Source organism: Microcaecilia unicolor, chromosome 8 (assembly GCF_901765095.1).
Source record: "Microcaecilia unicolor chromosome 8, aMicUni1.1, whole genome shotgun sequence".
Taxonomy (NCBI): Eukaryota; Metazoa; Chordata; class Amphibia; order Gymnophiona; family Siphonopidae; genus Microcaecilia; species Microcaecilia unicolor.
The window spans coordinates 210,598,852-210,621,803 of record NC_044038.1 but is presented as its reverse complement, the minus strand read 5'-3'; the positions used below and the strand labels follow the sequence as shown (position 1 = coordinate 210,621,803).

General features: G+C 41.3%; 1 protein-coding gene across 2 annotated transcripts in view; it reads left to right on the top strand.

Moving 5' to 3' along the window:
- Positions 1 to 631: 631 nt before the first annotated feature.
- TFAP2C (transcription factor AP-2 gamma) overlaps positions 632 to 22,952 on the top strand; it is a 38,182-nt gene continuing 15,861 nt past the window's right edge. Inside the window, exons 1-5 of one of the 2 annotated variants that reach the window (XM_030212190.1) lie at positions 632 to 804; positions 7,800 to 8,270; positions 8,836 to 8,887; positions 11,741 to 11,963; positions 14,449 to 14,567. In XM_030212190.1, coding sequence (XP_030068050.1) covers positions 775 to 804; positions 7,800 to 8,270; positions 8,836 to 8,887; positions 11,741 to 11,963; positions 14,449 to 14,567 — 895 coding nt within the window. In that variant the 5' untranslated portion in view covers positions 632 to 774. Of the gene's footprint in view, positions 805 to 5,165; positions 5,430 to 7,799; positions 8,271 to 8,835; positions 8,888 to 11,740; positions 11,964 to 14,448; positions 14,568 to 22,952 lie in introns of those variants that run through there. The other variant, XM_030212189.1, reaches the window with a different exon arrangement.

Genomic DNA, 22,952 nt, shown 5'->3' with positions numbered 1-22,952 from the left:
TTTCTCAAACTCAGGTTGAAAACTCTTTGTGCAAAATTAGAAGGCTTCACCTCTGTATTTTACAGTTCCTAAAATACAATTTGCAATGTGGGATCTATGGGCCCACATCTTCGCCAAGATATTAAGATAGAAAGCTGCTTTAAAATCAGTGTTCAATTAAAATGGAACTATCCGTTTACATTAATTCACAATGCCAGGAGTCTCCCTGGTGATTCAACCTGTTAGTTTTAAAAAGTCAACGCATGCACTTAACTGTTTTAGATCACTCGCAGTCTATCAATCAATATTCCGGTTAATTCTATATGGAATATTAATTTGTTAAACTCAGCTCATCGGATATCACATCCCTGCAGCATTTCTAAGTGACACTGACCTCTTCTAAAAGGCGTTTGTATGAGATTTAACACCTCGGAGGGAATGAAAGCGTGGTCTTAAAAATCGCTCTATTATAAATGTAAAAAAAAAAAAAATGTTATATAGCTTTTAAAAGGGGTGGGGACTGGAATTAATTCCTCAGTGTAAACAGAGCACAGTTTCACCAGAGCAAAAAGTGAAAACCTTTTTGAAATGTTCATATTTGGCCAACCTAGGTTGAGAGGGTTGGAATTTGTCTCCTAAGGTGTATGTATTACTGATTTGTTGGAGGAGGAGCCGTGTGCGCATGCTCGTTGCCTAAAGCAGTCAGTACAGTAGCCCAGGTGTATCGCTCTATCTTTAGGTAACAGTTAAAGCAGGCAACCACTACTGTTAAAATCCCCTCAGTTTCGGAATCTTATGGCTTTACTGGGGAAGATCGACTGGCAGGTATGTACCTTTAAACGTCTGTTCATACAGAATTTCCAAGCAAAATAGCCAGAAAACGAGAAGAAATCAGCAGCTTGCCAAAACGTTAACTTCCAGACGTTTCCTGTGCAAGGTGCCTTCCATATCCAGCAGAGTAAATAGGAACCAGGACATGCAAACGTTAAGCAAGCATTAGAGATGCAATGGCTTTATTCTGACTAGAAAATCTCAGCAAGGGTCTTAGTACTTTACTGGAAAAAAAAAAAAAAAAAGAAACGTCTACTCAGCAAAATTTAACTCGCCTGGTATTCTGGATTAAAATTAACCTTTGCGCGCGATTATCAAAATGGTGAAGCGTTAATGCGCCCCACTTTTTTTCGGGGTAAACCTACAAAAGTGCTTCCAGAAGGTAGAGAAAGATCAAATTGATTTAAAAAATACATAAATAAATGAATAAAGTTTAAATAAACCGGATGATGCAGTTTTTCTATAGTACACCTGTAAGTTATTTTGCAAAACTAAGACCATAGGAAATCAGTGTGGACGAAACAACTTTTTGCTAAGTAACTTTTTAAAATACTGTTAACCTGGTTAATTTGTGTTTGTAAACTGAGTTTGCATTTGGATTGAAAAGATTCATATAAGTCAGAGTTCCCTTACCGGTTAAATCTTTCAAATACCCAGATGTCGGCGTAAATTAATTGTGGGTTGACTAGGTAAAACTTCTGAAGGAATATTTATGGATTTGAAAAGTTCTCTTGTTTTCCATCATGACGGTTTAAAAAAAATGTCATTATTCTTTTGCATTTGTTAAAGATTGTGGTGCATTTTTTTTCGTGGAATTTGATGTGTTGTCATAATTTATAATTCTAATCCGCCCCCGCAGAGCTTGTGGGTGAGAATGACAGGGTTTAGGGAACACTTGGAAACGTTGGCACATGAAGAAATATCTGGATAACGAGATGTCACTGAAGTATATACTGCTGCCTTAATGAACACTGTACTTTTAAATTAAAAATTTATTTCACACCACGAAAAAGCACCTAAGTGAAGGTATGGTATGAGGACAGAACTGCGCTTTTCAGATATCAATCAACTGTTCTCTGAAAAATCAATTCTTCCTCGCACATAACTAACAAAACTCTTGTATTCGCTTCTGTTAATAATCAAAATTAAATTGCTTTTCCCCAATAACCAGATTGTAATCAGTTGTCATTTGAATAAAAACGGTATATTCGGTGCAATATGCAAATATGGAATAAGGAAGATCTTGTAGTCTGAGACTGAAAGTTAGTCTGTATATTTGAGAGTTGAAAAAAATGTGTGTGTTGGGGGAGGGGGTGTTGCATAAAAAGATTTAACATACAGATGTTATGTACAAGGTTGAAGTCGGAAGATTCCAGAAACTTCAAAATACTTGTACTTCTAGGGGGGGGGGGGGGGGGGGGGGGGGGGGATGAGAATAACTAGCCAAGGACAATTTAAAAAAAAAAAACTGCTACATTTATCTGGTTAATTCTTTGCATACAATATCTTGCACTATTTTAAAGTATAAGATGCCCTTTCCATATGGCGTCTTGTGTTTCCAGTCTTGATACTATATCCAAAGAAAATTTCATATAGGAAGTGTGTTAAGTAAATAAAACAAGTGTAGTGATGTAAATATAAGGGCCTGACAGATCAATGCCATTAAAAAAACCTCAGTATAAATAAGAAACCAGTGTATGCAGTGTAAATATTGTCACGTGAAAGGGCAGCCAGTCACCAAAACCCATCACGCTAACTCTCGGTTGATATTTGAAGCATGGGAGAAAAGTATTCAAGTAGAGTTTCAAAGTTGAAAACACTAGCCCTTTTATTAATCTAAGAATATGCCCAGGTGGCATTTAGATTCTTTCATATCCACACAGTAGAGGAGTGTGGTAGCCGTGTTAGTCCACTCTTAAAGGTTACCAATAGAAATCAAACAAAATAAAACATGGAAAAGAAAATAATATGATACCTTTTTTATTGGACATAACTAAATACATTTCTTGATTAGCTTTCGAAGGTTGCCCTTCTTCCACATTTGCTTATTTCCGATCTGAGGAAGAAGGGCAACCTTCGAAAGCTAATCAAGAAATGTATTAAGTTATGTCCAATAAAAAAGGTATCATCTTATTTTCTTTTCCATGTTTTATTTTGTTTGATTTCTATTGATATCCATACAGGAGACCAGACTCGCTATCTGTCTATAATTCCGTGTTGGAGGGGGGAAAAAGCATAGTGAAATTTAGCTCCAATTCAAGTAGACTAATTTAGAAAAAAAAACAACCTTTATGCTTGTAAACTATTCTTTGGCTCTACCAAGGGTTTCAAGATCTTTATAAAACACTGAAGTAATCTGTATTAGGTTTTATATTGCATTGCAAAAAAGGAATAGACTTCGCATTTCTGCCAAGAGAAGTTATTATAATCGGAAAATGATCTCATTTGTGCTGTAAGTTTCAGAGCTTTATGATTCAAACTTCTTTTTTTTTCAGCCTAAGCAAGTTTTCGGCTCTGTCTTTGATTTAAATTTATTTATATTCCCAGTCTTAATGACGCCAAGTTCCTTTAGAAATGAGCATAAGCAAAACACTTGCTTTTACTGGCGTTTGCAGAAAAGGCAACCTGCATTTCAAAGACCTCGCCATCTCGAACAGCAGGGTCAATTTAAAATGAGACTCCACCAAAAATGGTAATGAAGATTAGCAGAGATTCCCCGGTGATTATGGGTTTAATTCAATTGATGTGACTCAGCACCTGGATGAAAAGAACACCTTCCAGTTGTTTCAAGCAGATAATTGCTCTCGGTAGTTTTCTTAGCTTCGTTTTTTTTTTTTTTTTCTTTCTTTAAGAGCGTGGAAAAAAAAAAACTTTCTTATCGGTGCTCTACCCATTGAAGGGCCTGGGCCTGTAACAATTTTTTTGGTTTCAAGAAAAGAGAAACGTGTAATATTTTGGTATTTCCAGCTGTCTCAATAAGTGAAAATACGTTTCTTAAATCCCAGTAAATACCGAGTAAAGCAGACTGATGATTTAACAACTTCCTTACCTTTTTAACTTCTTTTAAAACAATCATTTTTTTCTTCTTTTTAATTGAATTGCCCAGAAGACCATTATTATATATTAACCGATGGAGCTTTGAAAGTGCTTTGAAAATGACCCCCAAAATATATCGTGGCGTTACACGGCAATCCCTACTTAAAAGAAGAATAACGCTAAGGTTGTTTCTCCTACTTGAGTGGAACATTGGAATTAAAAAAAAAAAAAAAGCTGCTGAAAATAGTTATTTATTCACCAGGAAACCCATAAGAGTAATCTAATTTTCCCTTATACTAGTCTGTAGCTTGCAAGATGTAATTTGTAATGTAAGTACTGACAAATACCTCACATTAATTTTACACTTTAATTTTCTTTTTCCAAATAACTGATATTAGTGGAAGGGTCTCGGTAATATTCACTAAGATGGATGTTATCAAGCCTCCCCCATACATCCAGCCAGTACCTGCGTATCAGTTTTTCTGGTCCTGAAACTCGCCCTTATCTTTACGCGGGATAAATTGAAAAAAGGGGAGGAATTTATTCACTGACGTTTGTTTGCACTGCAGAATATACTTTTCGAGTACTTTCACTTTTGGCCAATTGTAACAAAATAATATCTAAAGCATTGTTTTCCTCTGCTCTTTGGGGAAAAGTCAGAAAATGTCTTTTTTTGACATTTTCAAATGCAGCTCTCTTCCAATCTGCAGGTTCTAAAAACAGGGGTTTTTATATGTGTGTGTGTGTGTTTTTCTTTAAGAAAGTGTAAATTTAGAGTGCTGCAGGCAGCCACGGTGCTGAATATTACCATTTAAACTGCTTTAATTCTTCCGAGCATACAGCTCGTATTAAAAGTGCATCGTGTTCTTTCGTTTTGGGGCCTTCTGAATGAATTTTTTCACCCCCCCCCCCCAATTCCTACTCAGCCGAGAATCACTGGATTACCCACCCTCTGGCACAGCTGGTTTTCAAAAGTGAATCTATCTGTGCGAACATATAGTCTTACATGTTAAAGCAACAGTAGAATTCATTAAACAGATGATGTTTTCTGTCATAAAGAAAGGGCTGATTTCCATTTCTCAACCCTTGCAAAATTATATGCGAAATTATTTCCAGCCCTTTTTGTCTAGTTCCCATTCATTTCTCTTTGTGCCAGCCAGGCTTAAGATCCCACGCTGATTCAGTGGAAATGTGCCAGGCTGCCAGTCCAGACAGGACCGGGCGGGTCTTCCATTCACTATTCCCCCCTGATTGGCTCAGTTCCCTGAAGGGTATAGCTAAATTTGCAACTACAAATCCGTCCTTAGGGAGGAGTCATGATGACAATCATATTAGCATTAAGGGCGGACTAGGAGAGCAGCAGAGTAAGGCGAAACCTCTGTCTGTGGCTATTACAGGGAGATCTGTTCAAGAGGAGCCCTTATGCCTGACAACTGAGATCCAAGAGCTGTTTTCATACATTTTGGGATTTACTTCATTTGTGTGGATTTTATTGGGCTTGGGGTGACTTTTGGGGGAGGGGGACGCTGGACGCCATGCTGTGGAAGCTAGCAGATAATGTGAAATATGAAGATGATTGTGAGGTAAGCTTAGCACAATTCTCTGGACCTTGGGATGCTTTGAGTGATTCCTGCACGTGTGATTCCCTCACCCCCTTCTTATTTTGGGTTTCATGTTAATTTGCCGCTTTCCCATGGACCCGATAATGTGTTTTGTCCTAAACGTAACATAGCCCACTGTTGCAGGATATATGCTCCGATTATCGCCTCTTTGTATAGAGTGTGCTTCTGGCAAGCTTCGCTAATTGTTTTTATATAAACCCGATAGCTAAAGATCGCTAATAACGTTTGTAACCGTTGCATGCTTAACTCTTCCTGCTGCCTACACCTAACGTGGGTTTTGTCCGGCCTGCGATTTGGAATAGATGGAGAAATGCTATTTGTAAGGGTGTATCTTAAATAAAACATCTTAAAAACACAAGCGAAATAACTTTTGGAGAGTTGTGTTGACCGCTACGAAGAAGAACCATTTACGTGACGGTCCGCAAAGAAAGCGAGTTAAAAAAACAGGCTTGGCTCTGCTAGGCTGGGGTGCTTCAGTCTGTCACAAGCACGTGGAAACTTCTTTTGCATTGTAGCTAAGCACCCCCCGGGGAAACCATTAAGCTTGTCTACTTTTCAGAAATGGGAACCTTTAGTCGCAAAAGCTGTGAGATATAAGTTCCAGGCGCCTTGGAAGTAGGAAGTGTGAAATCCACTCACGGGCAGAAAAGTTGATTCAAACCAGATGACTCGGCAAGGGCCTAAGCCCGTCCCGTCTAGTTGGAACAACAAAAAAAAAAAAGTCAAACACTGACAACTAGTAGGCGCTAGAGACGAGCAGAAAACTGAAAACTTCAGGAAAGGTTTCCTGTTCTTATGCAAAGAATGGGTGACATGTTTAAACAGTCTAAAGACTTTTAGACGATATGAAGGTTCCAGGGGGAATGTGAGGGGAGAAGAGTTCCAGAGGGATGGACTTTGAAAGCGGTCTTATCCCTCCCCCCCTCCCCGAGGATCAAAAGAATCCCAGCGCCCCATGTATTTAATTCACCTGGAATGACTAGGTTAACTGTTTAATGGCGGGCTGGGTTGCTAATAGTTTCTTCCGGATAAAAGTTCTCTGTAGAAATGAGGGCGCTGTGAGAAAATCACAAACCTGCGAATGAGTTACTTAACAAACTAGTTTTATAGCACAAAACTTCTGTGTAGCTTAAATCTCTTGGAACACGTTGGGATTAAAAAAAATCTAGATATGTAATCTAATATCTGCACAGTTTATTATTATATATATATTTTTGCTTGTAGAGGGTTTTTTTTTTTTTTAAGAAAAGCTGAATCACCTTTTTTTTTCCCTCAGTTGGTCATGGGCTCCTGTAGTCACTTGAAATCAATGGGAGGTATATAGCTGGGAGGAACGCTCGCCACTGGACGCCTTTCTCTTCTGATTAACTAGCCCTGTCGTTTTAATGACCGTGGAGCCGTAATCTGCCCAATCCACCGATCGACGAGACGCAGCACTCCAACCGCAAATAAAAAAAAAAATGGGCCAAACATTTGAGCATAATAAAGTAAACCTGGCACAAAAGGATGCATTTATTCTTCCTATAGCCGATTAAAGTTTTCCGTTGTGAACACTTGCACATGAAAAAATATCGAGGTAGAAAATCACTTTTTATGTTACATTAAAACAGCCATTTGGTTTAACCATTTCACAACGCTTTTATTTTGTTTCCATTGAATGCAAATGAGTCGAGCGATTTTATTTGAAAAAAAATTCACTTTTACCCCCAGGTTGGAAAGAAGGGGCCTTATTTAAAACTTTTTTTTTTTTAAACATGGCTTAATTTTCAGTTTAAAACCATTAAACTTTCTGCAAACTTCCATACGCTTGAAAATTTCAATTCCAAAGCTTGTTTGGAAGTAGTCGTATTTGAATATTGTGTATCTAGGCTTCTTAGTATGCCAGGCATTATATTATGACTGTTTATACCAACAAAAGAGCCACGATGAGGAATTTCGGTTTCTACTCAGATTTTAGACAAAACCCTGCAGAATGTTTACAGGAGGGTTCTCAAAATAGACGTTGATATGTCCTTGGTTACGTCTGCATTGGGAACAGTCACAAGAATATTAGCAATAAAAAGTGTTAAACGGTTATTTACAACTTGTTTCAATCAATGAAATTTACTAAAATCCAGCTCGATTTCAAGACAACCAGGAAAAAAAACCCGTGTATGTATCAATGCACACCTGCAATGTATACATCTCGAATACAATGCATTAAGATTCATTCAGAAAATCAATACTGTTTCTCAAACGCTGCTTACCAAGAGATTGCTCTTTTTTGTTAAATTACTGGAAATCGAAGACCATGACCTAAATGATTTATCCGTTTTCATTTGTTTTTTTCAGGATAGACATGATGGGAGTAGTAATGGAAACCCCCGGTTACCCCACCTGCCGGCAGTCAGTCAGCACCTGTACACCCCAGCCCCACCTCTTTCACATTCGGGGGCCTCTGACTTCCAGCCTCCCTACTTTCCACCACCTTACCAGCATTTGCCTTATTCCCAGGCCAACGACCCCTACTCTCACCTAGGAGACCCCTTTTCCATTAACCCTCTCCACCAACCTCCTCCTCCTCCGCCCAGTCAACAGCAGTCGTGGCCGAACAGACCAAACCATGAGCACTCCAGCCTTGCTCACCACGCTAGGCCAGGACTTGTCCCTCACATCTCTGCCCTGGAAGTTGGATCGGGGTTAAGGCGAGACACCTACAGACGATCAGAACTATTGCTACAGCACGCTCATGGACTTGATCCCTCAACTCTTCCAGATAATCTGGGCCTGCCTGACATGGGTCACCAAATGGAAGACGTTCAGGTAAAGCTGTTACTTGTTCTCGTATTGTGTTTCCATTTAAACGTCTGGTATTTTAATTTGTAACTTAAAACGTTTTGTTCGGTATAGGGTCCGTACAAAATTTACTAGGGATAAATGAGATTTTATTACATTTTCTGTTCGGTTGTATAATACTTCTGGCTGACTATATTGATTACTTTTAAAACAATTGTGTGTATAACACAGACAATACCATTGGTAATTTAAGTACAATGTTATTCTATTTTTTAATTTGAATTAATTAATTCTGGAAGGCCAACTATTATGAAATTTTTGCAGTATGCATTTTTTTTTATTCTGACGGAAAAATGAGTTGAGTACATTTTAAACAATTGTTTTTAAGGATATTCACTTTTTAACCAATATAGGCAGAGAAATATTGGCCCCTGTTTACCAGCGCATAGTGAGCCATAATTGGGTTATGATCTGCTATGACTATTAAATGAGGGCCATATTGCGCGAACATTTATTTAGGCAGGTGGGAAGTATTTGTGAATTAATCGTTTCGCTTTCTCTGAAAGGGACATTTTCTCCTTTTTTTTTCCAGAACGTGGACGATCAGAATTTAATAATGCATGACCAGACAGTCATTAAAAAAGGTTAGTTTTACATAAAATAAGGGATTTATTAAGTATTAGGTGGCATGTCGCAAGCTATCACTCGCATCTTTTCTCATCAAAGATTTTAAATTGGCTTCTCTATGAATTTTCCGTGACTTATCTACAGATTGGCTGTTTCCTATAACATTTCTGGTTGGAAAGTAAGAATAACACTATTAAAAAAAATTCTGAATAGAGTTCAAGCAAAAGCACATTGGAGGAACCAGAAGAGTTAAAATTTGAAAGGGGAATGTTAACAGATACCAGGCGATCTCATAACCGCAATGAAACAAACTCTCGCTTTTGGTTTCACATTGAATCCTGGCTGTTTTAATTGATTAGAGGTGTCCAAGATACAGCTGATGTGCAGCTAAGTCCCTGCCATACTATGGAAAGTCGATGCTGAAACGGTAGAAAATTTTGTATAGAAAAATTAAGTTTACTAAAAAAAAAAAAAAAAAAAAGTCCGTGTTCATTGGACAAAGTCAGATGCATTTTGGATTACCTTTTACATTACTGTTTGTGAATGAGCCTTTTCACCTTTTCTTTCTAGTTTGGTTTGGTTTTTGCTTTACACATTGGTAGCTTGAATTATGAAATGCATTTTACCCAGAACCTACTTTTTTTTTTTTTTTTTTGCAAACTGTACCCGTTTTTTGTAGAAGAAAATATTATGAAGGGTGTTAATAAAGTAGTTTTCAAATGGCTGAGGAAACTTTTTGCTTCGATCCATTCGTTTTCTTTTGAGAACGGGATCCCAATATATATATATTTTTCCCCCTCTTGAAGCAAGAAGGTGAAATAGAGGCTTGCCTCCCCATTAGAAGTATTCATTGTTTGCTTTGTTTAAATTTGAATAATGGATAACAGGGTTCACAAACTTAAGCTCCTCCCCCCAGCCATAAAAAGTGAAGTACATGGGGCCTATGGTTAGACGTCTCTGCTAGTTAACGGATCAATATTAAGAAATGTTAGTTTGCAAGGCAAATTATCGTTTCAGTATGAGGGATGCGCAACATTCTACTTCTCTTGGTCAGGGGAGAGGGAAAGAATTTTTCCCACTGCCATGCAGGCAGATGTGGTTCAGTTTCTTAGCTATTCTCCTTTCTATCAGCTGGAGAACAAATTCTTGTACTAGTCAAGGCATATTGTCTTGGCACCAAGTAAACCTTTGTTAGGCAATGTGAGAACTGATTACAACTTTACAGATAGGTTAGATAAGGGAGAGCTTTGCCCCAAGGAACTTTAATATAATGGCCATTAATGCTTATAAATACAGTGCTGGAGTTTGTTTATAAAGGAACACTAACTTTTCATAACAGTGCAAAACAAAGAGAAGTAAGTAAGATTTGTTAAACCTTCTCCCCTGGAAAACTAGTTGCAGGGTTTTAATCTTGATTTCCACATTTGAAAATGCCAATTTTGTTTTCAATAAGTATGGCACAGTTTATGCAGAACAATAAGCTACAGCAAAAATCTAATGGACCCCCCCTCCCCCCCCCCCCCCATTTCAGCTTTAACAAAAGCGGTATCAAGTGGGAAATATTTTTACTCTCTTCTGAGCTGCTCTTTGTAAAGATTAATATCTGAAGTTTTTGAGCTGGTGGAGCACATGGTTGGCACTGAAGAATGAAATGTTCTTGTTGGTAACCATTTTCTATTTTAGTTTTTAAGGGCTGTACTTTTTTTTTAAATTTATTTATTTTAATAATCTGGATCAAGTTTAGGATTTTTGGGAAGAGATTTTCACAATAACTGCAAAACCTTCCAAATTTCAGTTTAAAGAACTCAACAGGTTTTGAAACAACTTAATTTTTGTTTTAATTTTTTAATTAACAATGGGCTTGTCAGAGTAGTTGACATACATAAGCGCATGTGATTGTGTGTTATTTTGCAAGAACATTATTGGAGCAGTATGCAAAAAGGTTGATACTTGATGGAACACATTTTTTGAGGTACTCATTGTATTCTTTGCATATGTGCTAGAGATGCAATGTTTTTTTAATGATGGAAGGGAACTAAAACAGTGCCAAAAACTAAAAAGACCAGTTGGCCTTCATTCATTCTACACCTGATAAAATAAGTCCTTATATCGTTCAACTTGCTTTGACCAATGAAGTTACAGCTTAGGATGTTGGTTGATCATGAATCTGTGCTATCCGTGGGAAAAGTTCTTAATTAAACATTATTAATGACTGCATAGCACCCATAGAGAACAAAAGATATATATATATATAATATTTAAACGTACTTCACAGAAGTTTTGGTACCACATGTACTAGTTAAACTGCTTTTTATCAGCAGCAATACTTCTGTTGAGGGAAGTGGTCTATAGCAGCAAGATCTTACCTGTTACTATTAGATGCTAGAACCAAGGATTCCCTCCGTGATCTCAATGGAGAAAATGCCAGCACCTTGCATTACACTAGAAGCTTGAAGTTAATAGATTGTATTGCTAATTTTATGCCAAGGCAAAGCTAGCATTAACCCTTTCATTCTTCACTGCTATCCCCATGTGCTTCACACCATTCCTGGAATAAAAAAATGGTTCTTGGTGTTCAAGGCTACTTTAAGTTTCAAGACTTATTTGTTTTAATCTGCGTCTGTGGCTTTTGAGTTCAGAGAGGGCAGTACGTGAATGGAGCCTTCTACCAACATACTGGTTTTTGTGCTATAAAGATTGATGGTTGTGGGAGGTAGATAACTGAGCCCCCTCCCTTTTTTTGGTATCTTCAGTTTTGCAAGACTGTTTTTGGGACAAAGTGAAATAAAATCTATTAGATTTGTTTTATATGTGCGACTTGACTGTATTTTCTATTTAAGCTCACAACTTTGAATTTTTCATTTTAACAGGTCCTATTTCAATAACCAAACATAATGCATTGAACATCCCATACCAAAAGGATGGGTTACTGGGTGTGGTGATAAACCCCAATGAAGTATTTTGCTCTGTTCCTGGGAGACTTTCTCTACTGAGCTCCACGTCAAAGTATAAAGTAACGGTGGCAGAAGTTCAGAGAAGGCTTTCTCCTCCGGAATGCTTAAATGCCTCCTTACTTGGAGGAGTACTCAGAAGGTGAACCTGTTTTTTCATGTTGCCTACTACTGGATTAGGCAGTATTGCATGATGGGCTTTTGATTTAAAAAAAAAAAATCATTTTGTGCCCCTTTTGCAAAGTTGTGGTAAAGGGGACCCTGTGGTAGCATTGATGCATGGATTCGCCATGTACTGAGGCCCCCTTTTTACCATACACCAGTGGCGTAGGAAGGAGGGGTGGTGGGGTGGTCCGCCCCGGGTGCACGCCGCTGGGGGGTGTTGGCTCCGCTGGTTCACTGCTCTCTCTGCCCCGGAACAGGTTACTTCCTGTTCCGGGGCAGAAAGAGCAAGGAACCAGCGGAGCCGATGCAGCTCCCAGTGACGACGTGCAGTCTGGGCGGAGCGCCAGTGGTAAGAATGCACTCCGAGGGGGGGAGGGGGTGCGCACGCCAAGGGGGGGGGGTGCGCAGTGGTGACCCGCCTCGGGTGTCAGCCGCCCTCACTACGCCACTGCCACACACGTTAAGGTTGTGGCTTTTTAAAAAGGGAACTGGCCATGTGGTAAGTGAGCCACTTGCTGTGTGGCCATTTCCTAAGGGAGCCCTTAACTGCCACCCATTTAGGAGGTGGTAAGGGCTCCTACACTACCCCAGAGGTAACTATTACCAATGGGTAAGCCCCTGGTGCTAGAAAATAAAAATGCATTTTCCAGCACCGGAGTTGTCGTGTGGCAGAGACCGGTTTGCCATTCCCCAATGCAGCAGTAGCTCTATCAACCTTTAGTAAAAGGGCTCCTTTATATTTTGTCAAGATTCAGACCTTTCTGAAAATGCTGTTCCTTCTCGGTTTAACTGGGCAAACTAGATGGGTCAATTGCTGCTTATCGGCTCCTGTTCTACTGTATTCCATTCCTTTAAGTAGCATCATAGTATTTCAGTACTGATGACAAATCTAGACTCAAATCTTTTACGGTTGTATATCCACATGGCATTATCCCTAACGCATGCTATACTGACCTGAGTGAGGGAGCATATTTCTTAGAAGCCAGTCATAAAAATGTTAGCATCAAGGGGCTATCTTCTCTTGTGGAGCATGCTGTTCTTAGCTGGAGGATCTGATCGGCTAAGGTTATTCAAATACCCATATTGTGATCCTTTGCTAATAACTCTTAACTAAAATTACCTCCTATTTATTGTAAAGTCTTTTTGGTGATATCATTATTCTTTTATGAAAGGTCATATTAGCTACAAGACAGACTAGATGACCTAGGAAAATTTAGGTCCAGTAGTTTATTTTACAGGGATGGTGGCTAAAATAACTTTTTTTTTTTTTCAATTTTATTTATTTATTGGGATTTATTAAAAGCCTTTATGGAGAGATTCACCCAAGGTGGTGTTCAGCAGGTACAGTTTAACCTAAAACTTACAAATTTGACAACAGCATAACAATAGTACAATAACTAAGAACAAACATAAATATAGTAAATGAGGTAAATTTGAAAAAAAGTAGATTGAAACCTAAATAATAGAACTACCATGAAACAGTATAAAAATATACACTTTTAACAGCACTGGAATTCAAATACCAGAGATTTAATACAAGGTTAGCATAATACTAATGATACACCCAGTGTGTTTATTCTAGCAAAAAGGGTGCCGGTACTCAAATGCTAGGCCACTCTTTAGGGGTGGGGTGATCACTGAAGGACCCACCCCATAATAGCCAGGCCCCCTGCAACTAGTCATAGAATTTATGACAAGACAGAGTTGGTGTGTAGAGCCTGAGCTCTTTCATTAAAACTTGGGGACCATGGGTCAATTTTAGCAGACAATGGAAAAGGTGCCGGTACTCAGTACCCCCTCAAAGCCCTGGATACACCTAATAAGCATACTTATTTACCTGGGCAAATGGCTTTTAGAAGGTGCCTTATCTGTAATTCATGCTAAAGAATATGGTGTCACTTATAGGGTTGTTCTTGGCAAGGGAGATAGGGTAATAAGGGGAAAATTTGATAAAGTCATATCAGGGGGTTTGAAAGACAAATTGGGGAGGGGGGTGTAAGCTTGTAGGTTCATCTATGGCGCTGACAAAAGCATTATAGGTACCTCATTTCCTCAAATTTTAATCTGCAAATGTGCTTTTCTCTTAATACGTATGTTAAAGTATAAGTAATTGACCTCTGGTACCCTAGCACAAAGAATCAAGACACATTTTTATAGATGAAACTTGGCAAGCTGCATGCCATCTCTTAACGGCAGTTCCTTACATTATCGGCCCTTAAGATGAATTCATCATGTCCATTCAGAAGAGATTCTTTTGTAGACAAAATCGTGAGAATATAAAAGACTGTTTTAATGCATGACTTCCTTGTATGTCAAACAATTTAGTTCCTCTTTGGGGGAGGGGGGGTTCTCTTGGCTTTTATAAGTAAAAAAATTCCTTGTTTGGTTATATATCTTAAAAAAAAACATTCAAAGTTGTAATGACCTGAAGCAAGATCATGTCTCTTTCCGATTTATTACAGAGCAAAATCTAAAAATGGTGGAAGATCATTGCGTGAGAAATTGGATAAAATTGGTTTGAATCTTCCAGCTGGAAGGAGGAAAGCTGCTAACGTGACATTATTGACTTCCCTAGTTGAAGGTTAGTGTCCACGCGGCATAACGGCTTTGGATTTTTATGAAATTTTTTGCATGTTCATTTTAAAAACATATGTTGCCCGAGCGCCAGGTTACTAGAAAAGATAAAAATATTGTGCTCCTTGATGGTTCTAATGCTGGTGGTGGTTTTTTTTCTCTTGTATTACAAGCTTGGAATTTGAGCTTAAAATGAAGCAAGCATATATCTAACATACTTGGGACTCTTGTTACTAAGGTGTGCTAGCGTTTTTAGCATACGTTAATGATAGAGACACCCATATATTCCTATGGGTGTCTCTAGCACTAGCACAAGGTAATTTTTAGCGTGTGTTAAATGATAGCATGCCTACAGCTTGGCTTAGTAAATGGGGTCCTTTATTGCATTTTTATTTTCTAAGGCCTATGCTTTTGCACTCCAAAACAGTTTCATGGGAAAAGTGGACCTAGAGGTGGGGTTATTGTTTTTGAGCCGTAAAAGGTTTATTAGCTTGCATTTAGCTCGCACCCTTTTCAGTAGTAGTTCGAGGTGTTACATTCAAGTGCATTTAGATATTTTCCTATTCCCAGAGGATTTATAGTCTGTTTTCACCTGAGACAATAGGGGGTGAAGTGACTTGCCCAAGGTCACAAGGAGCAGCAGCAGAATTTGAATCGGGCTTCCTTGGTTGTCAACTGAGTGCTCTATCCACTAGACCAGTGCCAGTCAGGTTTTCAGGATGTCCACAATGAATATTCATGAGAGAGATTTGGATACAATGGAGGCAGTGCATGCAAATCTCTGTCATGAATATTCATTGTGGATATCCTGAAAACCTGACTGGCTGAGGTGTCTCCAGGAACAGGTTTGGGAACCGCTGCACTAGACTACTTCAGATGGCAGATGATTGAGCTTATGAGCAGTCAAGACCCCTTGCAAGTCCCCTCTTTTAAACCTGTGCTCTCAAAAAGCTCATCTTTGGGGAGGAATGGGGGGAGTTATCCTTTTAGTATTATAGTTTGCCTTGGTTGACATTTATGTTTTTGGGATATCCACAATAATTATTCATGGAAAGATTCTCGCGCGAAATCACTGCAGATGTTCTGAAACCCAACTGGCTGGATATGTCCCAGGACAGGTGCAGGAACTCTTGCTAAGAACAGTGCAGCCACCTACTAAGACTTGGCTTGATTTAGATGTACAGGTCTTTCTAATATCTTGTGCTTATTTGGAGAGAAATGTTGGGACTAAGCGCATGTTTTTAATGTAAAAGTTATGAGGATAACAGCAAACTTGTTTGATATTTAGTCGTGTAGTTTGAATTGGGTACTATAGAGCTGCTCAAAGAATTGTACTACTAAAACCAAAGGCAGCAGATGATGCAGGAAGTGGAACTGACACATTGAAAGAACTGTATGTTCTGCACTCACGTCTGTGCCTACCCTATGACAGAACGTTTGCCTGTAAAGCTCTTAGAAATTAATCAGATCCTGTAGATCACTAGGGGGTCTTTTACTAAAGCTTAACTCGAGCTATCTGCAGCAGGGCCCATAGGAATAAAATGGGCCTTGCTGCAGATAACTTGAGCTAAGATTTATGGGCGCTTTTACTAAGCCACGTGAGCGTCTAGCGTCCAGTGCATGCCAAAATAGAGTTGCCACATGGCTACCATGTGGCCCTTGTGGTAATTTCATTTTTGGCGCACATCTGCTACGTGCGCTCAAAAAAACTTTTAAAAAAACTTTCTGGTGCGCATCAGCTACGTGCGCCAAGTGGCATTTGGCGCATGTAGGTCATTACCGCCTGGTTACCACGTGAGACTATACCCACACGTCCATTTTTGGCAAAAATAAAAAAGGCATTTTTTTGCAGGTCTGCTGGAAAATGATTCTGCGTGCGCTCAAAACACGCATCTATACTACCGCAGGCCATTTTTGAGCGTACCTTAGTAAAAGACCCCCCAGGAGAGCTAGTTCACCGCTGCGTACGTCTAGTAGTGCTATAGAAATTAGTAGTAGTAGTCTTTTTCTTATTCTTGACTAGTAAAAAAGGCCCGTTTCTGACAAATGAAACGGGCGCTAGCAAGGTTTTCCTCGGCTCCCCTGCAGCCAACCATTTCCAGCGACCCTCATCGCCCACTGCAGCCACCCATGTCCAGCGAACCTCCTCTCTCCCGTGCCCCCCTCCTCTCCCCCTGCGCCCACTGCAGCCACCCATGTCCAGCGAACCTCCTCTCTCCCCTGCCCCCCCTCCAGCCACCCATGTCCAGCGACCCTCCTCTGGACATGGATCAGCTGTGAGGCATGTATTTTTTTTTTTTCCCCCGGGTTCTGAAGTTGACATCATAATGGCTACAGTGATGTCAGCCTGATCTACGGAGCCTAGCAAACCAACTCGGAATGAGCCACAGTCCCAGGCAAGTCAGAACATTGGAGGTGAGAATTATTATATAGGATAGCAAGTGACCTGACATTTCAAACTTTCTCAATCAACTCGGTGGTGGTTAGCATTCTGTAAATCATTGACTTGAATTCATAGTAGGCAAAATGGGTCATCCATGTGGTCTGGATTAGATAAGTTTAAAGTTCTTTAATGTGGAACATAATTTTGTTATTTGGCATGCATTGCTTCAAATACACATGCATATAATCATATTCTGAGTGGCAGATCGCTCTCTAAACTGTATAAACAAAAAGGGAGATCTTGCCTTTAAACGAATAAACTCTCTGACTTGAACCCCAGTGTCAGATTTGGCATCCTTAAGTCGCTCGGCTTTTGATTTATAATGTTGGGGGGGGGGGGGGGGGGGGTTCTTACACTTTTTTGTACTTCTGCCAGAAGACTTTTTTTTATGAATCAAGCCCTCTGTCAGTAATGGAAGAGGTTGGGAATACATTTAGGGGTAGTCCTTCACATCTCTAATGTAAAAAAAACCCTTAATTTTGATTTTTTTTTTTTTTTTTTGGGGGGGGGGGAGGGGGTGGCGGCATCAGCTTTAACTCGGTTGGAATCTACCTCTGCTGGGCTTTGTTGCAAGACATGTTCATGTAAAACTAATTGGAACTTTTCCCTTTCTCTGTATTGCCTCATAACTAACTTTTTTTCATGTCGTTATTATAGTGGCAGCCCTCAACTGGGCTGCTAGGCTTGTGACTACAGTGGGAAGATACATCTCCTGCAGTCTCTTTTTTTTTTTTTTTTTTTTTTTTTTTTTTTTTTTCATTCTTCTCCCCAGAGGCGTAGCCAGACACCTAATTTTGGGTGGGCCTGGGCCCAAGATGGGTGGGCAGAAGAACTCCGCCTTGTCCCACAAGTGATTTGGTCTCTCCCTCTCTTGCCTGCATGCCATATGGTCTCTTAAACATCCCTCGCCCCCGCATACCTTTTAAATAGTAGATTTTCACCAGCAGTGAGCAGCAACTAATACACACTGCTCATGTTGGACCCCCAGCCTTCCCTCTGATGCAACTTCCTGTTTCCGCATAGGTGGTAATACATCAGAGGCAAGGCTGTGGGACCAGTGCGAGCAGTATGCATCAGTCGCTGATTGCTGCGGGCAAAGATCTGCTATTTTCAAGGTATGCAGGAGGGACAGTTGTTGGGAGTTTTCGGCTGGTGGGGCTTGGGAATCCCTGTCAGCCACATCATAGGTATGCTGCTACTGGGTGGGCCTGAGCCCAGAGTGGATGGGCCTGGGCCCACCTGGGCCCACCCTTGGCTACGCCACTGCTTCTCCCCCCTCCCTCACCATGACTCCCTGGTGGCAGATAGCACCAGCACAGTCTGAGTCAACCCATGTTCACAATACCATTGGCCCCACCCACTAGACAGCTGTGTGTGTGAGCCTCTGATGCAGGGCCTGACTCATGGTTCAGTCTATTAACTGCTGCAGCTGAAGCCAAGAGGTCAGAAAATGGTGGTGATGGTAGGAGGAATTAAAAGCAGGGGAGTAGCCAGACAGCCAATCTTGGGTGGGCCTGAGCCAAAAATGGATGGGCACGGAATTCAGCTCCTCCTGGCCCACCCCCCTTGAACTCTGCTCTCCCCCTACCCTCAAACACAAAAATATTAAATACCCGAGCTGGTGGGGATTCCCAAACTGCACCAGCTGAAGATTTCCTCCTCCTCGGGCAGCCAGTGCTCTTCCAAACAGGCAGAAGCAAGACGCCGCTGCCAGTACTCTGTACATGCTCAGTGCTTCCGCCTGGTGAAAACTGAGCACGTGCAGAGGGGCTGGTGTTTGGCAGAGCACTGGCTGCCTAACAAGGAGGATATCTTTAGCTGGTGGGGTTTGAGGATTCCCACCAGCCACACATCAAGAGAGCCACAATTTTGGGTGGGCCACAGCCCACCCAGACCCACCTGTAGCTACGCCACTGATTAAAAGCCCATGAGGAGAGGTAAGAGGAAGTGATTTGAGGTTCACAGTGGGGAGGGGGAGGGAAGTGGTTTTACATGTGAAGGAAGGAAAGACATGATTTCAGGGTTTGCAAGGAGATGGCATAGAGCCAGAGTGCTTAGGGGTGTTGACTAAATCTGTCATGAAGTGCTATGTACCAAGGTTGCTGCTGCTTCTGGAACCCTGCAGCACCATATATGGGTCTTAAATCTAGCCACTAAGTATTGCCATTATGTAATGACTGGGCTTTCCCAAAACATTCTGAATTCCGGTTTGGGGCGTTCAAGATCTGAGCAGGGAGTGAAACCGAAGCCTTCTGCGTGACAATCAGGCCACTGTGCTAATAATTTAAATCGGTTTCTCTCAATCCTAGCTTGTTGGCTTTTATAGATATCCACAATGAAAACACAATTGGCTAGGTGCAGCTCCAGGAGAGGGTTGAGAAATACTGGTTTAGAATATGCAGCCTACACCATGGTATGATAAAAGAATAGCTGATACATGTGAGCAGGTAAGAATTGAACCCTTCAGTTTAAGCACGGTCTGCAACTTCTTTCCTTTTAGAATAAGGGTACACAACCTCTGCCCATGAGTAGGGTTACCATACGTCTGGATTTACCCGGACATGTCCTCTTTTTGAGGACATGTCTGGGCGGGTTTTGCCAATCTGCACGTTTGTCTGGATTTCTGGACAAATGGGTGGGCAGGCATCGGACCTATCCTAGCCTCCCCTTCCCTTACTTACTATCTACTGCCCTGGTGGTCTAGTGACCTCTTCGGGGCAGGAAAGAGGGGGCTCTTTTTTCCTGCCCCGAAGAGGTCACTAGACCAGGGCAGTAGATGGGAGGGGACTATGTGACAGGGGGCAGGGTGAGAATAAGAAGGGGCGAGGATGTGAAAGGGGCGTGGTATGGGCGGGGCAGGGGGGCGTGACGTCCTCTTTTTTTTTTTTTTTAGAGGAGAAAATATGGTAACCCTATCCATGAGGAGAGGTAAGAGGAAGTGATTTGAGGTTCACAGTGGGAAGTAGGGGAGGGTGAGGGAAGTGTTTTACATGTGAAGGAAGGAAAGACATGATTTCAGGGTTTGCAACTTTTGGCCAACTTTTCAGGGTTTTGGCTACAACTATGCATGAGATCCTCCTTTTTGCCAGGCTCCCCTTCTGTTGCTACCATCATGCAAGGTTTTGATTGCATTGTTAATATTATATTACTTTACTATAGGACCTTTTACAAAGTTTCGGTAAGCACTAACGTGTGCACTGAGGTGTCCCACAGTAATTTTAGGAGGGGTGTGTGTGCACGCGCTACACATGCTAAAAAAAGAGAATTTATTTTTTGGCATAGGGGCATGTTCTGTGGTAATTGGTTAGCAGAGCTACATTGCCGTGCACTAACATTATCACATGCTCAGCACATGAGCCCGTACCTCCTACGTAATGGGTAGCGGTAAGGGTTTGCATGCTAATCTGTTCTAATGGTCATGCACTAATGGTAAAATGAGCATGTGGTCATTAATACAAAAAAAAAAAAAAAATAGCAAATTCAGCCATTTTAACCCAGTGGTAAAAATGGCCTTAGCCTGCAGGAATAACTCGGATAAAGATGTGCTGTGGCCACTTTTATCACAGTTTGGTAAAAAAAGGCCCCTCTGTGTATTATGGTAGTGAGTGTGTGTTGCATTTTTGTTTTATTTTATAACAAGCAACAAAGCCCGTTTTGTGAAAAATGAAATGGGCCCTAGGAAGGCTCTCATCTAAATGATTTCTCCTCTCTCCCCTGCCCTCCTCTCCATGTGATTCTCCTGTACCCTGCCCTTCTCTCCCATCCAATCCATGTCCAGCGATTCTACCCTCCCCTCCATGGCCAGTGACTCTGTCCTTCCTGCCGTCATGCCTTTAAGCTGTTCATCTTACCTCGGGTTGCAGCGGCGGCAGGCTGGGCTCGTGTTGCCTCCAGCATTCCCTTGCCTTCCCTCTGTGTCCCGCCCTCCTCTGACATTTCGTCATTCCGCATTGGTGGGACACTGAGAGGGAAAGGAACGCTGGAGGCGAGCTGACGTCAGCATGCTGTTACCATAGGTGTAGTTTGACTGTTTCATTTGGGGGGGGCAAAGAATGGGCGGAGCATATTAGCATATTATTTGCATATATACATATACATATGCAAATGAATATGCTAATATGGAGGAAGAAATTGAAATTTACATGCAAAATATCACAGATGCACATTTCAAAAAGCTGACACATTTCAATTAATAAATTATAAATAAAATACTTTTATCTACCTTTGTTGTCTGATCATTTAGTTTTTCTATTCGCTTTGGTCCCAGTGTCTTCTTTCCAGTAGGCTTCCCTCTGCTCCCCACCCCTCCCAGTCCCATCCATCTTCTGCTCCTTCCCTCTGCTGTGCCTGATCTCTCCCAATCCCATCCATCTCTTGCTCCCCACCCCTCCCAGTACCATCCATCTTCTGTTTCTTCCTTATGCTCACCATCCCTCTGTCCCATCCATCTTTTGCTCCTTCCCTCTGCTGTGCCTGACCTCTCCCAATTCCATTCATCTCCTGGTCCATCCCTCTGCTTCCCACCCCTCCCAATCCCAACCAACTTCTGCTCCTTCCCTCTGCTGTGCCTGACCTCTCCCAATCCCATCCATCTCCTGGTCCTTCCCTCTGCTCCCCACCCCTCCCAGTTCCATCCATCTTCCTTCTACTGCCCCCCCCCCCCGCGAGGTCCAAGGTCGTGACTCCGTTTACCCCCTCTCTTCCTCCCTCCCTCCGGCGCAGGCAACAGTCTTCAGCTTTTTCAGCGTTCCTGGCAGCGGTAGCGATGTACACGCTGCCTTCGGTCTGCCCCGGAAGCCTTCCCTTCAAGTTCCTGTTCCCACCTATGTGGGAACAGGAACTTGAAGAGAAGGCTTTGGGGCAGAGCCGAAGGCAGCGTGTACATCACTACCGCTGCCAGGAACGCTGAAAAAGACTGCTGCCTGCGCCGGAGGGAGGGAAGAAGAGAGAGGGGTAGACGGACACGCTCCTCTCCGTCCGCTTGGCTTCCCTGCCCTCTCTGTCAGAGAGGGCAGGGAAGCCAAGCGGATGGAGAGGAGCGCGTGCCTGCATGTTTTTTTTTAACTAATGGCGCGGCGGCGCCTCGTCGTCGTTTGGGGGGCATTGCCCCCCTTCGCCCCCCCCAGTCTACGCCTATGGCTGTTACGAAGCCAGCCAGGGAAGCAGAGTGACCAATTATTATATAACATAGTAACATAGTAGATGACGGCAGAAAAATATCTGCACAGTCCATCCAGTCTGCCCAACAAGATGTATTTGTTTACCTCTTGGGACCCTGTTTAATAAGCTGCATTATAGGCGTGCTATCATTTTTAAGAACACACCAACGCTAGAGACCCATAGGAATAAATGGGTCTCTCTAGCATTAGTGCACGCTAACTTTTTTTTTTTTTTTTTTAGTGTGTGCTAAAAATGCTAGCACGCCTTCTTGGTTATACTACTCTTATTTCAGAAAGTTTTTTTTTGTGACAAGCTGGATTTCAACAATTTCGGTTCAGTGATATTTTTCTAACAAAATTTCCTGGTTCAGTGATATTTCCTCATTCAAGGCCCCCTCCCTCATTGAAAAAAAAAAAAAAAAAACCTATACAGTTCCATGCAGATCACAACTGCAAAAAACCAAAACACTAATCCAGGAATTACAAACTTAGTTTCACAATCAAAATGTAAATAAGCCCACACAAGTCTTAAAATAGACAAGTTTTTAGTTGTTTTCTAAATCTTAAATAGTCTCTTTTTAAAGAGCAGGCTGACATAGCAAGGGAATTCCAAACTAAAGCAGCTTTATAAGACAAGGATGCCAATAACTGTCTAACAGACTTAACAACTGAAGGAAGTTTTAAAACAGCCTGTCCCCATATTTAATGTTCTGTTTAAAAGAGAAAAGAACCCAGCCAAATAGGATGGAGCATCCCCATAAAAGAACTTAAAAAACCCCCCATAGAACCC